This window comes from Pistacia vera, unplaced genomic scaffold (genome assembly GCF_008641045.1).
Source record: "Pistacia vera cultivar Batoury unplaced genomic scaffold, PisVer_v2 Contig1363, whole genome shotgun sequence".
NCBI lineage: Eukaryota > Viridiplantae > Streptophyta > Magnoliopsida > Sapindales > Anacardiaceae > Pistacia > Pistacia vera.
Genome location: NW_022195427.1, coordinates 58,673 through 74,503, shown reverse-complemented (window position 1 = coordinate 74,503; position 15,831 = coordinate 58,673). Strand labels below are relative to the sequence as shown.

General features: G+C 34.1%; 1 protein-coding gene across 1 annotated transcript; it reads left to right on the top strand.

The window, feature by feature from the left end:
* Positions 1 to 9,187: 9,187 nt before the first annotated feature.
* On the top strand, positions 9,188 to 12,478 carry LOC116122715 (F-box protein SKIP5-like). The gene is made up of 5 exons (XM_031408532.1): positions 9,188 to 9,463; positions 10,292 to 10,436; positions 10,521 to 10,599; positions 11,615 to 11,673; positions 12,065 to 12,478. Exons 1-5 carry the CDS (start codon positions 9,316 to 9,318, stop codon positions 12,408 to 12,410), a joined length of 777 nt encoding a protein of 258 aa, XP_031264392.1. The 5' UTR covers positions 9,188 to 9,315; the 3' UTR covers positions 12,411 to 12,478.
* The last annotated feature ends 3,353 nt before the right edge of the window (positions 12,479 to 15,831 follow it).

Below are 15,831 nucleotides of genomic sequence, written 5' to 3'. Positions count from 1 at the left end.
TTGTTTGACCCTTTTTTTTATATAACCTGCAGATCTTGTTTTACACAAATCAGATCCAATTTTTGGTAATTTTGCATCCAAATCAACATAAATAATGTATTACATAACAAATTATTCAATCCAAGACAAAAATAAATAAATAAATAAAATAAAATTTGTCAGCGATTGGGTAGTTCTTATGTTTGTGGGTGGTTAGGTATGATTTTAAGGAAATCGGGGTTTCTTGATGATTAGTAATGTGAAAATAGGGTTTATGATTTCGGGGAAATCATTTATGCAATTTGGGTAAGGGTTAATTTGCAATTTTTTTTAACCTTTTGCATGTCAAATTACGAAACATACCTAAAACTTGTATTTTTTGCAGAAAAACCCTAAACGAGCCACTATTGACTTATGAGCCAAATCGAGTCAAGCCGAGGTAGACTCAAACTCGGCTCAATACCTAATTCGAGTCTTACTTGAGCTGGCTCAGCTTGATTAAACTTGAGCTGAGTTCGAGTATTTAACGAGTCGAGCCGAGCTGACTCGCGAGCGGCTCGACTCGGCTGACAACCGTATCCTCGATCATAAACATATTCTCCCAACTAGTTGAGTATGTCAATCAACATCAATCAAGATCTCACTCTTTATTATAATAAAAAAGAACATAACATAATCAAAAATTCTTTATTCACTCAAGATTAAGGTCCATATACCTTGTTGCCAAGGTGTGAAATTTTAAGCTTTAGTTTCGATATTTGCACATAAGCTTTAAATTTCATGCGATCCTATTCAATGCATTCCAAATACACAAGTGTGTTTACCCAAACTCAACCCTTCGATGACTTGAGACTAGTGACTCCCTTAATTGAAGTAAACGACACACCACCCTCCTTATAAAGTGTCCAACTTTATTTATAGGTTTTGAACCCTTTCGGACTTTAATTAAGAACTCTATCTCCCTTACATGAATCTCTCATATAAATAGTTCCTATCATTATTATAAGTTCTAGAACCTTACGATATGGCTTTATCAATGCATAAATGAACAATGTCTTATTTATCTATATTTATCATATTTATGGAAAATGAATCTGCTTGTAAAGCATAAATCCAAACAATATATGTGTGAAGAAAAAGAGAATAAGAGAATGAAAAAGGTTTTAGAATTCTAATTTTTTTTTATTGGATTAATGTTTACTAGAAAGAAGATCCTTATTACATAAATTCATAATGAAAATATTTTCAACAATTACCAAGCTAACTGAACACTACTACACATAATTTCAACAGATCAACAAGTATCCATCAATGTTTTAGAATTTTTTTTCACATTGATGTGGCGTAGAGAACGGTCATAACAGTGAAAGAGAAATTATTTTTCTTTCATTATTTGTAGTTGGGCCTTTTTTTTTTTTTTTTTTTTTTTTTGATGATCAAGGTGTCCAGGCCAGCTTGCGCGCATCTTGACTAATCCTCGTGATCTATTGAATACCCTACAAACCTTATATTCTAAGGTAAGTCACATTTGTGAAAGGTAGCCCCAAAGTTCAAACATGGAAAGAGAAATTAATTTGTTTTCATTATTTGCGGTTGGGCCATATTGCCCAAAATCTTTTTTGCACGCTTATCAGTTAATTACATTATTTTTTTTATTATTTTCATGATGAATTGGGATATGGTAAAAATATGGCTACGTTTGGTACACTTTTTTAAATAGGATTTCTAAAATCCTATTATGAATATATAGGCGTTTGAATCATATAATGTTCTATTATAGAGAAATGTTATATTAATGGAAATATAGATCTCACTTTGAAGATTACTGAGAATGTTTAGGAAATGTGTTTGGTTGGTTCGAATAAATTGGTATGTAATATGTTTGATTGAGAGGATAAATGGGTGGGTATGTTATATAGATTATTAAATTGCTCTTCTTTTTAAATATTAACATAATATTATTTTTTGGATCATTTTTTTAACCCCGTACATTTGAAATTTTGCTAAAACACCCCAACCATATAAAACTTTAATTTGTAGCAAAATCAACCCCACCCACCCCAAGCCACTGCCGGCAGCCAACCACCACCAGCTGCCGCTGATAGTTGACTGTATATGGTCGGTTATGCATCGGCAAAGCCATTTCCTGCCATAGATTACAGAACCATGGCCGTGAAACAGCCACAGATCTAGGTCATCTAGCCATGAAAAGGCCAAATCTTTGGCTGTGCAACGACCATATTTCTGGCCAGATTTGGCTGTTTTTGGCCATGGATCACAAATTCATGGCCGGAAACAGCCTTATCGGCGCACAACCGACCAGACCCTGCAGGTCGTGCGTCATTACAACAACTATTGTCGTCAGCTAGCGTGGTGGCCGACGGTGGTCTTGGGTGGCTGGGGGTATTTTATTAACTTTTAAATTTTTTTGTGGTTGGGGTGTTTTAGCTAATTTCTCAAATGTAGGGGGGTTGGGTAATTGTTATTTGGTAGACATTTTAGAGCAATTGTATCGAAATGGCATTTAATTAAGGGCCAAATAGGTAAAAAAATCATATTACTTGATAATCTTTTAAGAACAGCCTCTAGGAGGGTATCTGATTACCCCCTATATTACCAACAGTAAACATTATTTGCAATAAAAGATACCCATAATATTTTATTACTTTCAAACCAAATATAAGAATCTTGCAAAGTAAATGAACATTAACCCTCGTTATCTTATATGCCCCCGATCCAAACTCATGTGTGTTTGCTTTAGGGAATGTTGGATTACTGTGAATGTTATATTAATGGAAAGTTAAATTACCTTGAAGATTACTGTGAATCTTTAGGAAAATGTGTTTAGTTAGTTGGAATAAATTAGGGGGTTATACAAATGACTAAATTGCCCTCATTTTTAAATATTAATATAATATAATATAATAATTAATTTTTCAATAATTTCTTTTAACCCCCAATATTTCAGATTTAGCTAAAACACCCCAACTTTATAAAACTTTAATTTGTAACAAAATCACCCCCACCCACCTCAAGCCACTACCGGCGGTGGTGGTATGCAATTTGTTTTAAATATAAGGGCATTATTGTCCAAAAACTTAATCAAATAGGGTAAAATTGTAATGGCAGATTAAAGTAAATTGTTTTTAAAACAAGGACATTATTGTCCAAAAATTTTATTATTAAGGGGTAAAATTGTAACAAAAAAAAGATTACCAAGTAATCTTAAAACACCTAAGAAAATGAAGGTAATCAGATTACCTCTTATGTTACCAATAGTAACTACTATGGTTGTGTTTAGATTAGGGGCATATAAAGGTGGAAAAATAACCCGCCCGGCTCGGCTCGGCTCGGCTCGGCTCGGCCCGTGGCGGGTTAAGCAACCCTGCCCGCCTCTTGGCCAAAAGGGTTAGCCCAGCCTAGCCCGCCAACCCTAACCTGGCGGGTTTTGGTGCGGGCTGGCCCGAAATTTTTTTATTTCTTTTCTTTTATGTAATTTTTTTTAGCTAACTTTTCAAATATCAATAATTCAATTAAATTAATTTTTTTTGTTAACATTTGAAATTAATTTTTTTTACCTCCTATGTTACCAATAGTAACTACTATGGTTGCGTTTAGATCAGGGGCATATAAAGGTGGAAAAATAACCCGCCCGACCCAGCTCGGCCCGTGGTGGGTTAAGCAACCCAGCCGGCCTCTTGGCCAAAAGGGTTGGCCCAGCCTAGCCCGCCAACCCTAACTTGGCGGGTTTTGCTGTGGGCTGGCCCGAAATTTTTTTATTTTTTTTCTTTTGTGTAATTTTTTTTAGCTAACTTTTCAAATATCAATAATTCAATTAAATTAATTTTTTTTGTTAACATTTGAAATATTAATTCAATTTTAACACAATTAAATTGTAATATGAGAAAAATTAGTTTTATTCATTTATCAAAAAAAAAAATAAGAAATTACAACAATTATTGCCTCGTTAAAAACCTTACCAAGAAAAACCCAGTTGGGACAAAAACTTGGTAAGGAAAAAAGAGTGCAATAATTAACAATTAATTTACAAATTACAAAGTTACAATTTACAAAACAACTAATTTGAAGGTTCAGTAGGACCTCCCTCATTTGTATCATTTATATTACAAAATTGAAATGATTCTATTAAAGTGTTGTCGATAACCTCGCATTGATCCTGATGGCGGGACTGTTCCCAATCTCGAAGACATGTGAGGACTTCAATCATTTTTTGTGAAAATTTAGTCCTCCTTTCATTTAAAATTCTTCCACTTCCACTAAATGTTTGTTCGGATGAGACTGTTGAGCCAGGAACTGAGAAAACATCCAAGGCAAGTCTTGATAATACCGGAAAAATACATTTTCTAGTTTTCCAATATTCTAAGACATCAAAGTTGGCTCTTTGTTGTGGATCTACTGGTAGCACGTTGGGGGTTCCCAAATATTGGTAAAACTCATTACTCTGTAGCTACATGGAGGACAGTACATTCATTGTTGATGCTTCTGAAGAAGAGGCTGTGCTTTGGGTTCGGGTCCTCTTCGGCCTATTAAGTGCACTTCAGGAGTCGAAGTCTTCATTTGTTTCTACTAATGCTACTTGCTCGGGTATTTCGCTTTTTCGCTAGTTCCCATACCTATTTCCATATTGCAAATATGCCTCTGCAAGACACTCTTTTATCTCTCCTAGTTGATTGGCATATGCTTCGTCTCATAAATTTTCACTTAACATGTCTAGACCATTTTCTAAATGCGCTAATTTAATTCTAGGATCAAATATGGCAGCTAAAGAATAAAGAAAATGAATTAGTTTCCAACATTTTTAAACTTTTAATTCTATTGCCTCTATTGGTCCCGCTAAAATTTCATTGTTTCTGTTTTTTTAAATAAATATGAAATTTTTATAATTGTATGTATTACTAATGGACTAGTAGGATAATATACATCATAAAGTTGTAGGGTGGATTGATAAAAAATTTGAAGGAAAGAATGAAAATTTTGAGCTATATGTCAATCACTGTCTACCAAATAATGAGGACCCCTATTATTTGCTACAAAATAACTAATTAAATTTGCATAAGGTAAACATAAATCAAGCATTAAATAAATACTATTCCATCTAACAGGCATGTCTAATGCAAAAGTTTTAGAAGATATATTTGATTTTATATAAGCATCTTGAAATTTAGTACTTCTTCTATTACTACTAGTAATCCAAGCTAAAGAATTCATAATTCTATCAATATTATTTCTAATTTTTTTTATATCACTTTTCGCAATTAAATTAATAATGTGACATGCACAGCGTTGGTGAAAAAACTTCAAATTGTCATAAAAAATAAAATTTATTTTAAAAAAAATCTATAGCTCTACTATTAACATTTGCATTATCTAAAGTTAAACTAATCACTTTGTGAACAACATCATAATCTTCTAAAACTTCAATAATTTTATTATAAATTTGTTGACCACTATGATCCACATCCATTAATCTAAATCCCAATAAAGAATTATTTATTTTCCATTCGTTAGAAAAATAATGACTAGTCACACAAATATAATCTTGTTTAGCTCTACCACTCCAAATATCGGCGATTAGAGCCACACTAACATGACAATTATGTATTTTATTTTTTAATTCTAATTTCATTTTCCCAAACAATTTTATTAAATCATTTCTTGTTGCAGTTGTAGAATAACTTTTAAATCCTGGAAAAAATGAATGTTTAATAAATCTTTCAAAATATTTATCTTCAGCCATATTAATAGGTTGATCAATTGCAGCAATATATAAAGCTAATTGTTCCCTATATACATCAAAATTATAATGCCAAGTAGTACCCATATTAGTTATTTGAGTTTGATTGATTTCTCTATTTCCAAGTTGAGTAATATGTTTATTAGCATGTCTTTTTAAAGTACTAGTATTATTACCTGCATCAGCTTTATAAATATTTTCACAATACTTGCATCTTGCTTTCTTCACTTGAACTCCATTTTCTATCTCATAAAACTTATTGAAATGCACCCAAACGTCAGATGTGTGCCTATCGTCAGTTTCGATTGCAGTTGATGAACTCGCTTCTGCTTGAGATAGAGTTGGACGAGACGACGATTACGAGATGACTTCTAGAACCACCGGGAGCTGTAACAGCATGGGAAGGAAGGGTGGGGATATTATGAGGTGTATCGGATTCTAAGAATGGGATAGCGGGACTATTAAAATCTACTACATTTACGTTAGTAAATTCATGGGGACTAGGATAATTTTCTTTATCATCGAAATTGATGGGATGGAAATATCTATCCATTCTAGTTAAAAAAAAAAAAAAAAAATATTGGATATAGAAGAAATAAAGAATTAAAGAAGGAGAATTGGAATTTGGAAATATGAATTGAAAATTGCAAAAACTAATAAAAATTAAAATGAGAGCAAATTGACAACAAAGAGAATAATTGAGAGATTTCAATAGAGAGAATGAGAGAATTTGGGATGTGAGGAAATATGATAGTTTAGGTCCTATTTATAGAAAAAAATGGAAAAAGAAAATGACCAAAAAGACCCCTCCAACTGCTAAAAAACGGCTATCTTTCAAGGGTAAAATGGGTATTCGCAAAAAAACTAATTTAATTTTTTTAAATTGTTTTTGTACAACCTGCGGGTCAACCCGGCAGGTTGGACGGGTTTTTAAAAAAAAAAAATATATATATATATATATAACCCATCGGGTTGCTGGGTTGGCCTATGAAGGCCCAACCCGCCCCGCGGGGTATACATGGGACCGGTTACGGTTGACCCGCCTAACCCGACCCATTTGTTGCACCTTTAGCATACAAGATAATAGGGGTAATCTTTGTTTATTTTGCAAGATTCCGATATTTGGTTTGCAAGTGATAAAATATTATAGGAATCTTTTACTGCAACTAGTGTTTACCATTGGCAATGTGGGGGCTAATTCGATACCCTCCCCTAGGGGTGTTATTAAAACTTTACTGGGTAATCTGATTTTTAAACCTATTTTGCCCTTAATTAAATACCATTTCAAACACAATTGCCCTCAAAGTCTATCAAATAACAATTACCCAGCCCCCCTACATTTAAGAAATTAGGTAAAACACCCTAGCCACAAAAAAGTTTAAAAATTAACAAAATACCCTCAGCCACCCAAGACCACCGCTGACTATTACTCACCATTGTTGGTTGTCAGCATTAATCGCCGTAATGACGCACGACCGACGAGATCTAGATGGTCGTACACTGATAAGGCCTTTTCTAGCCATAGATCTGTGATCCATGGGCGTTTTTATGCCGTTTCACGACCAAAGATGTGGTCATGCAATGGCCAGATCTCTAGCCGTGAAAGGGCCATGGGTTTGTGATCCATGGATGGAAATGGTCAATCGTGCATCAATAGGGCCTTTTCCAACCATGGATCACAAATCTATGGCCGAAAACGGCCAAATATGGCCGTTTCTATGGTCGTTGCAAGACAAAAGACGTGGCCGTGAAAAGGCCAAATCTTTGGCCATGAAACGACAATGTGATCCATGGCTAGAAATGGCCGATCGTGTGCCGATAAGGTCTTCTTCGGCCAAATCTAGCAGTTTCTATGGTCGTTTCACAACCAAAGATGTGGTTGTGAAATGACCACAAATTTGGTCGTGAAACGACCATGGATTTGTGATCCATGGCCGTAAATGGCTTTGCCGATGCATGGCCGACCATATACAGCCAGTCGTGCGCCATTCCGTCAATTACCGGCGGCGACCTGCAGTGGTGGCTGGCTAGCGACAATGGCTTGAGGGTCAGTGAGGGTGATTTTGCTACAAATTAAAGTTTTATATGGCTAGGGTGTTTTAGCAAATTTCAAATGTAGGGGGTTAAAAGGAATGGTTCAAAAAATAATATTATATTAATATTTAAAAAGGAGAGCAATTTGGTAATCTATATAACATACCCACCCATTTATTCTCCCAATCAAATATATTATTCACCACTTTATTCGAACCAACCCAATACATTTCTTAAACATTCCCAATAATCTTCAAGGTGATCTATCTTTCTGTTAATATAACATCCATTTATAATAAAACATTATATGATCCAAACGCTTATTGGTTTTGGAAGATTACCGGAATCTTTTAATACTTGACAACCAAACATGGTAATCAAGTAATATAAGATAGCATTATCTTAGTAATTCAACATTACCTCCAACCAAACACACCCTTAGAATCTTAACTCCATCCAACCTTTGATAAATTCAAAAGGGTATAATCGTATTTTCCCTCGCCTATATTCTTTTTTTCTTTTCTCCCCCTCTTTTTTTTTTCCCTTTCATTCTCTCCCTCACCATTGAATTGCCATCACAACATTTGAACCAAAAACAAAAAAACTATAGCTGCATTTGTTACATTTTTCATACTCTATTATATTATATTATCTTATCCAATCCAATGAAAAACGTGCTTGTTTTAATATTGACTATTCAATTCAAAATCCAATCATATTCTATTCAACTCAAAACATTTAATAATTATCTTTCATAATAAAAGTTTATAAATTAACAAAAACACCCCTACCTACCCAAGCCACTATCACCCGCCAACAGCCACTACCACCACTGGTGCTGGAACGATGCACGACCAACTGAATCAAGCCGATTGTGCATCGATCTTTCCTTTTCCAGCCAGATCCACCATGGATCTAGCCTTTTCCGGCCAAATCTATCGACTAGATTGGTCGGTCGTGCGTCGATCTTTCATTTTCTGGCCAGATCTACCGTGGATCTAGCTATAGATCTAGTCGAAAAAGGCAAGATCGACACACAACCGATCAGATCTAGTGGGTCGTGTGCCATTCTAGCGACTGACGACCATTGTCCGACGATGGTGGCTGACTGCCGGCAGTAGATTGCGTGGGTGAGGTGTTTTGTTAATTTATAAAATTTTATTATGCGGGGGTGTTTAGCTAAATTAATAAATGTGGGGAGTTAGAAAATAATTTAAATATTTTTAGAAAATGTTTTCCAATAATGTACCATACACATTCTCAGAATCTATTAAGGGATAATTGATTAATTTTTGAAACAATTGGGACAGTTGTCCATGAGGGGAGGTTTGGAAACTATAGGGGGCAAACTGATTTTTAGTCTTAAGGAAAGCATGGTGACATCACATCCAAATTTCCAAATCTTTGAGGCGTGTCAAATGTTCAACTAGCTGAGTGTTGTGTCGTGTCGGCTTCCCCTTACCAATGGTTTCAGTTTGTGTTACTATCCATCCCACAATAGAGTAAAAAGAAAAATCATCTAACTAGTAATCAAGTTGTTTCAAGAAATGGAAAATGAAGAGAAATTTTACAATGAGAGGCGAAGCTTGATAGGAGGCAGTAATAAAACTTTGAAGAAATCTTGTTTTGCCCTAATAAACAACCTTGATGATGGCTGCCTTATGCATATTTTTAGTTTCTTATCGCCTATTCCAGGTGAATTCTCTTAACTTGGTTTAAATTCTAGCTTATTTGTCTTTAATTAAGCTATTTATGTACTGGGAATTTTCGAGCTAATTGTTTGTTTTCTAGCATGTATGGTAGGGTTTTCTGTTGGGAATGTGATTTTGGAAAATGGGTTTTGAAATTTATCTTCCTTTTGAAGATTTTGTAGTTTGAGGATGATATATATTTGATAATTATGTATTCCTCCTGTATTTTAAGGGTTGGAAGAAATCTAAATGTATATGTTTGAATGGGTTTGTGGTAAAAGTTGTTTATTCTAGGGCACTAAGCTTTTCAGGTAAAAACAAAAAATCTGTCTCATATACTGCAAGTTTTGAAGTTCTAGGAGCAGTGAAAGTATTTTAGTTGTTTAGTTGATTAGTGTGACTTTGTTATTAATTATATATTTTTCCCATTACCTTGAGTATTTTAATGGGTGCTGCATTAGTATCAGGTTCTATCTTGGTGCGTTTAACTTCTACGAAAGATAATAGCTTCAACATTTCTGTGATTGAATAAAATACTGTTGAATCTGTAATATGATATGTTTTCACTGCTGGGATGTAAGATTGGTCATTTAAATTGGAGGAATCTAATCCAGTAAAATAACTTCATACTGAAAAAATCAATACCATATATTTATAATTTTGTTATGCAAGTGTGCTTGTGATGATTGTTTAGCATAAGATGTGTGTTTTGAATGTTAATATGGTAAAATCCCTATCTCTTTAAATTGTCTAAATCAACTTCATAACTCTGAAATTATGTATAGCATCATTTTGTGCAATCCCTTTCACAAATTACTATGGAGCTTTGCAGATCGATATAACACCGCCCTCGTTTGCCACAGATGGCATTACTTGGCGTGTCATCCTCGCATGTGGCTGCGAGTAGATCGGTTCATTAAAGATTTATCAGAGCCCGGAGTTTTCCCAGATCTACAAAAAGCTGTAACTGCAGCAAGGTTTGTAAAGCTGCAAATTGCCTCTGCATGATTCTTGAGATATAATAGTCTAAAATAACTTGTTTATCACATTGTTCCTCTTAGACCTGGCGACACCATTTTAATTTCATCAGGCGGCAGTCATCTTGCCTGTAATATTCAGATAAGAAAACCACTGTGCCTGGTATGTTACTAGTTTATTTCTTCAAAAATGGTTTCATGTTTGTATTTTTAAAATAAAATACAGTGTGGTTCGTTTCCTATAAAATTTTTAGAGCAGGTTTAACTTTGCATTATTTCCATTATTATTTTTGTTACCAGCTATATACCCTGTTAACTAACAGGTCTGTGTTACCTTCTATTGTACACTGAAAAATTGGAGAGGTATCTCAATTTAACTTTTGAATGGCATGAAAATTAAGTTTGAGAGGAAAGCATCTCGCTATAATTGGTTCCATCCATTTGTTATGTCTTTTTTGTAACAAGCTTTAAAACATGTTTGAGCACAAAATATAGTTACTAGTTCTAAAAATATGAAATGGGAATCTTAAGTCTGGTCGATCATTATGCTTTCCATGATTCAAACTTGAATAATTGAATCAATTAGCACTGACATGAGCTAGAACCATCTGATGTTCTGGGTAATTTTTGCCTTATGGAGCTACTGCTAACATTCAACCCTATCCTATTTGCTGGAATAGGTCTGTAGATGTAAGTTGAATGTTTCATTGTTGCCCTGAATCTCTTCTCTCTATTATTGATAGGGGACTTTACTAATTACTAACTATTCTGGTGTAGCAGTTGAAATCGTATTTGCCTGTCAATTGTGCATCTATGCCAGAACTGTTGAGTTCAATTTTCCAAAATTTAGTTGATTTAGTTACAGGGTACTGCATAGCATGAATACATTCATGGTCTATTCCCATTTTTTTGTGAACCTTAATTCTTCCGTGGTGAAGGAATCAATTCATATATTCCATAATATTTGAAAAATATTTAATTTGACTAAATTCACATTGAGGAACAACAAATTTGCTTTCAGCTGGAAGTGGACTAATATTACTTGTTTGCTCAGTTTCTTGCCTATTGGAAGTTGGAACCCACTTCTTTGTTTTATTGCAAGAGAGAAAAAAAAAAAAAAGACTTATTTTGAAATTTTTATCGATTTCTTTTTCACTGTGACAACTTATCTTTTTTAGATTGGAGGAGGTGAGCTTCCGGATGAAACAACCCTCATATGCTCTCGAGGTTCAGACAGGTTTGTAAAATTTTTTGGTGATTATCTACTTTCAGGAGCATCTAATATTGAAGGGATATGCCTATAGTGAAAGGTGATGCCTTTTAATGTATAAGACTTAATCATGGCTCAGAAGTAGGCAGATCTAGGGATGTGTCATACTGCAAGACTTACATTATGTACACAGATTATATTTACATAAATGATATAACAAATCAAGACATAATTTGACATGCACTGGCTACTCATTGCATGGCATTCCTGTATATTTTAAGGTTAAGTGATTTTATTTCAAACTGTATCTCTAGAATTTTAATCCAAAAAGCTTAGAGTGGGATCCAACCAAAAACACTATACGGTTGTCATCATAAGCAACAAATTTTAGTTCCCACCACTTGTTTTGTTTAAGCAGTGCCTTGGAGCTTCTATCGACCTGTAAGCTAGCAAACTTAACTGTGAAGGCAGAGCTTGGTTGCTGCTTGCTCCATAGGGGTGGAAGGCTTACCATTGACGGTTGTATACTTCAATGTGAGTCGAATCCTTTGGATTATCTCTCGTGCCCAATTGTCAGTACAGCTAAAAGCTGTGTAACACAGTCTCTGATGAAAAGTAAAGGTGATAGTGTTTCTGTTCTGCAAACTCGAATTGAAGGAGGTGCAAAGGCAGTTTTGACTAGTGGAGATCTAGTTCTGCAGCGAGTTCGAGTTATTTATGCTAGAACTTATCTGTATTTCTGGTTTGATGTAGACCATAAGTGATTACTGTATTGTATTTTCTTTGCATTGCATGTAAATTATCCATTGTTCAAAAGTTACTTTTGATTTCACATACTGGTGTCATCTTTATCATACTTTTAGAATTACTTTTAGAATTATTTTGTAACTTATTATATTAAAGTGATTGATCTACTTCATCTAATTACATACTTGTTTCATTAATTTCTGCTCTTAAACTTAGTAATTGGTGCTTTAATTATGTGTTCCAAAGCTTATGTCCATATCTTGTTTTTGTGTTGTGCATTAACACAATGAATTGATTATGCTAGGAAATGGTATTGGCATTTATAAATGGAATGAGGTTATAGGGGTGAGCACAGGTAAAGGGTAGAATCAGAATCGACCTCATTAGGGTCCGGTTCTGATTCCAATTCTGGAAAATTGGAATCGAGAATTCTTGGATTTGGTTCCAGTTCTTACAGTATTGGAATCGAGAATTGGAATTGGAACTAGAACTGGAATCGAGGTTCGGGTATTTGAGTATGAATTGGGACTAAATTGTAATTTTTGTCAACTATTGGGGGTAATTTACTTGGGTACCCAGAACCGAAACCGATCGGTTTCGGTTTCGGTTTCAGTTTTGATTTCGGTTTCGATTCCTAATCTTAGGAGCTGATCAGTTTCGGTTCCAATTCTAGTTCTTTCAAAAAATGTAGGGTACTTAAAACTGATCACCGCTAGTTATTGGCACTCCTTAATACCCACAAAACTAGTTTTCATTAAACCATTGTATTTATATTTATTAAATTGAACATTAACTTTTATTACAATACTCCATCATTATACTAATGAGTTATTTTCACCTTTGCATAACAGATTTTTCGAATCTAAATGATAGCAACCATTGTAAACAAAGTCTTTACACCAGTGTTTTAAAACCCGGTTTAGCCCAACTGCTTGAACAAGTTCAACTGGGACCTGGGGCTTTCACCAAGCCAGGTTATCAATTTTACTATTCATCTAAAGCCTAGAAATTATGACAACAATGAATGAACAATTGAAGGTTGGGATGCTGGGGGTTTTAAAGAGGAAGAGCCAGTGAGTGCATGGTGGCGACGGAGGTGCATTTCGGTGAGTGAATCGACTGAAAATAGCAAAAATAAATGGCCAGCTGAAATGGGGAGGAGTGAGATGTATTTTGGTCAGGAGGCTGAGGGGAGTGTTTTCATGGTGATGGGGAAGTATTATCGTCGCCAGAAACAAGCCCTATTTGCCCTAGTTTGTTGACGTCGGTGGTGGTGTTTAGGGTGTTTTTGCAAGATTTTAAACTTATAGGGACTTATAAATTTTCTAGGCTGTTTTTGTTTAATTTCAAATTTTAGACACCGGGTCGGTCAAACCGGTCAACTTGGGATCCGACCACTTTGCCAGGTTTTATCCCCGGTTGGTTATTAAAACATTGCTCCAAAGCAAAAACTCAATGTTGGCATTTACTTCGTTGAATGATGGAAACGGGAACAGAGACAGGTATGGGAAATGAGAATGGGAATGGGAATGGGAATGGGAATAATATGAAGAAATAAAATATGATTATGTCGTTTACTTTTACAATAATACTAGATATACAAAGAAATCTTATAAAAATTTATGTACAAAGTGATGTGGCAAGAAATGAATGGAAGAGTAAATATGATGAGTTTGACTTTTTGTGTTCACTCTTTCATTCATTTCTTGCTACATCACTTTATATATAAATCTTTATAAGATTTTTTTATACACGTAGCATTACTCTTACTTTTAGCCATGAATAGTAATGGAGTACAATAAAATCTTGCTATTTTAAATTTTTTGGGCGAAAATATCATCCAATGGAATTCATTAAAAATTAATTAGATAAAACATAGCCCATAGTTTAAAATTATTCCATAAAACATTTATATTAAATTTAGATGATATCATTAGAGATAATATAATATTAATTTATTTAATTTAATATAAATATAATTTTATTTACGGAAATAAAATATAAAAAAAATTATTTCCATAAAAAAATTCAAAATCGATCAACCGTCAATCAACAACTTTGACCGTTGCCATAATCTTTCGGATGATGTCATAGCTAGCACATGATGGACAATCAGCCTAACAATCTATGGATTTGACTGGCGAAGTCGCTGGAGATGATGTCACGTGCAATGGCAAAAATAGAGATGGAAAAGGGGCCCGGCCCGTGGCCTATTTGTATAAAAGGGTCAACCCAACCCGGCTCGTCAACCCTAACTCGATGGGTTTTTGTGCGGGTCGGGCCGAGCTGGCCAAACAAATTTTTTTTTTAATGTTTTTTTTTTTTGTGTAATTTGTTTTAGTTAACTTTCAAATATCAATTAAATTAAATTAATTTTTGTTTAGTTAACATTGCAAATATTAATTCAATTTTAATACAATTAAATTATAATATAAGCAAAATTAGATTTATTCATTTATAAAAAAATAAAATAAGAAATAAGAAATTACAATAATTATTTCCTCGTTAAAAACCTTACCAAGAAAAACTCAATTGGAACAAAAACTTGGTAAGGAAAAAAAAGTGCAATAATTGACAGTTAATTTATAAATTACAAAGTTACAATTTACAAAACAACTAATTTGAAGGTTCATTAGGACCTCTTTCATATATATCATATAAATTATAAAATTGAAATGATTTTATTAAAAGTATCGTTGACAACCTCGTATTAATCCTGATGACGCAACCATTCTTAATTTCAAAGACATATGAGGACTTCAATCATTTTTTGTGAAAGTTTAGTCCTCGTTTTATTTAAAATTCTTCCACTTGCACTAAATGTTTATTCAGATGAGACGGTTGAGACAGGAACTGAGAAAACATCCAGGGCAAGTCTTGATAGTACCAAAAAAAATACATTTTCTAGTTTTCCAATATTCTAAGACATCAAAGTTGGCTCTTTGTTGTGGATCTACTAGTAGCAAGTCAAGAGGTCCCAAATATTGGTGAAACTCGTTACTCTGCAGCTGCATGGAGGACATTATATTTGTTGTTGATGCTTCTAAAGAGGAGGCTATGCTTCGGGTTCGGGTCTTCTTTTGCCCATTAATTGTACTCTCAGAGTCGAAGTTGAAGTCTTCATTTGTGTCTTCTGCTAGTACTTCCTCGGGTATTGCACCTCTTTACTAGTTCACATACCTGCTTTCATATTGCAAATATACATTTGCAAGACACTGTCTTATCTATCCTAGTTGATTGGCATACGCTTCTTCTTATAAATCTTCACTTAACATGTCTAAAACATTTTCTAAACCCACTAATTTAATCATAGGGTCAAATATGACAACTAAATAATAAAAAAAAAAAGAATGGGTTTCCAATATTTTTAAATTTAAATTTCATTGCTTTTATTGGTCTCGCTAAAATTTCATTGTGTCTGTTTCAAGCAAATAAATT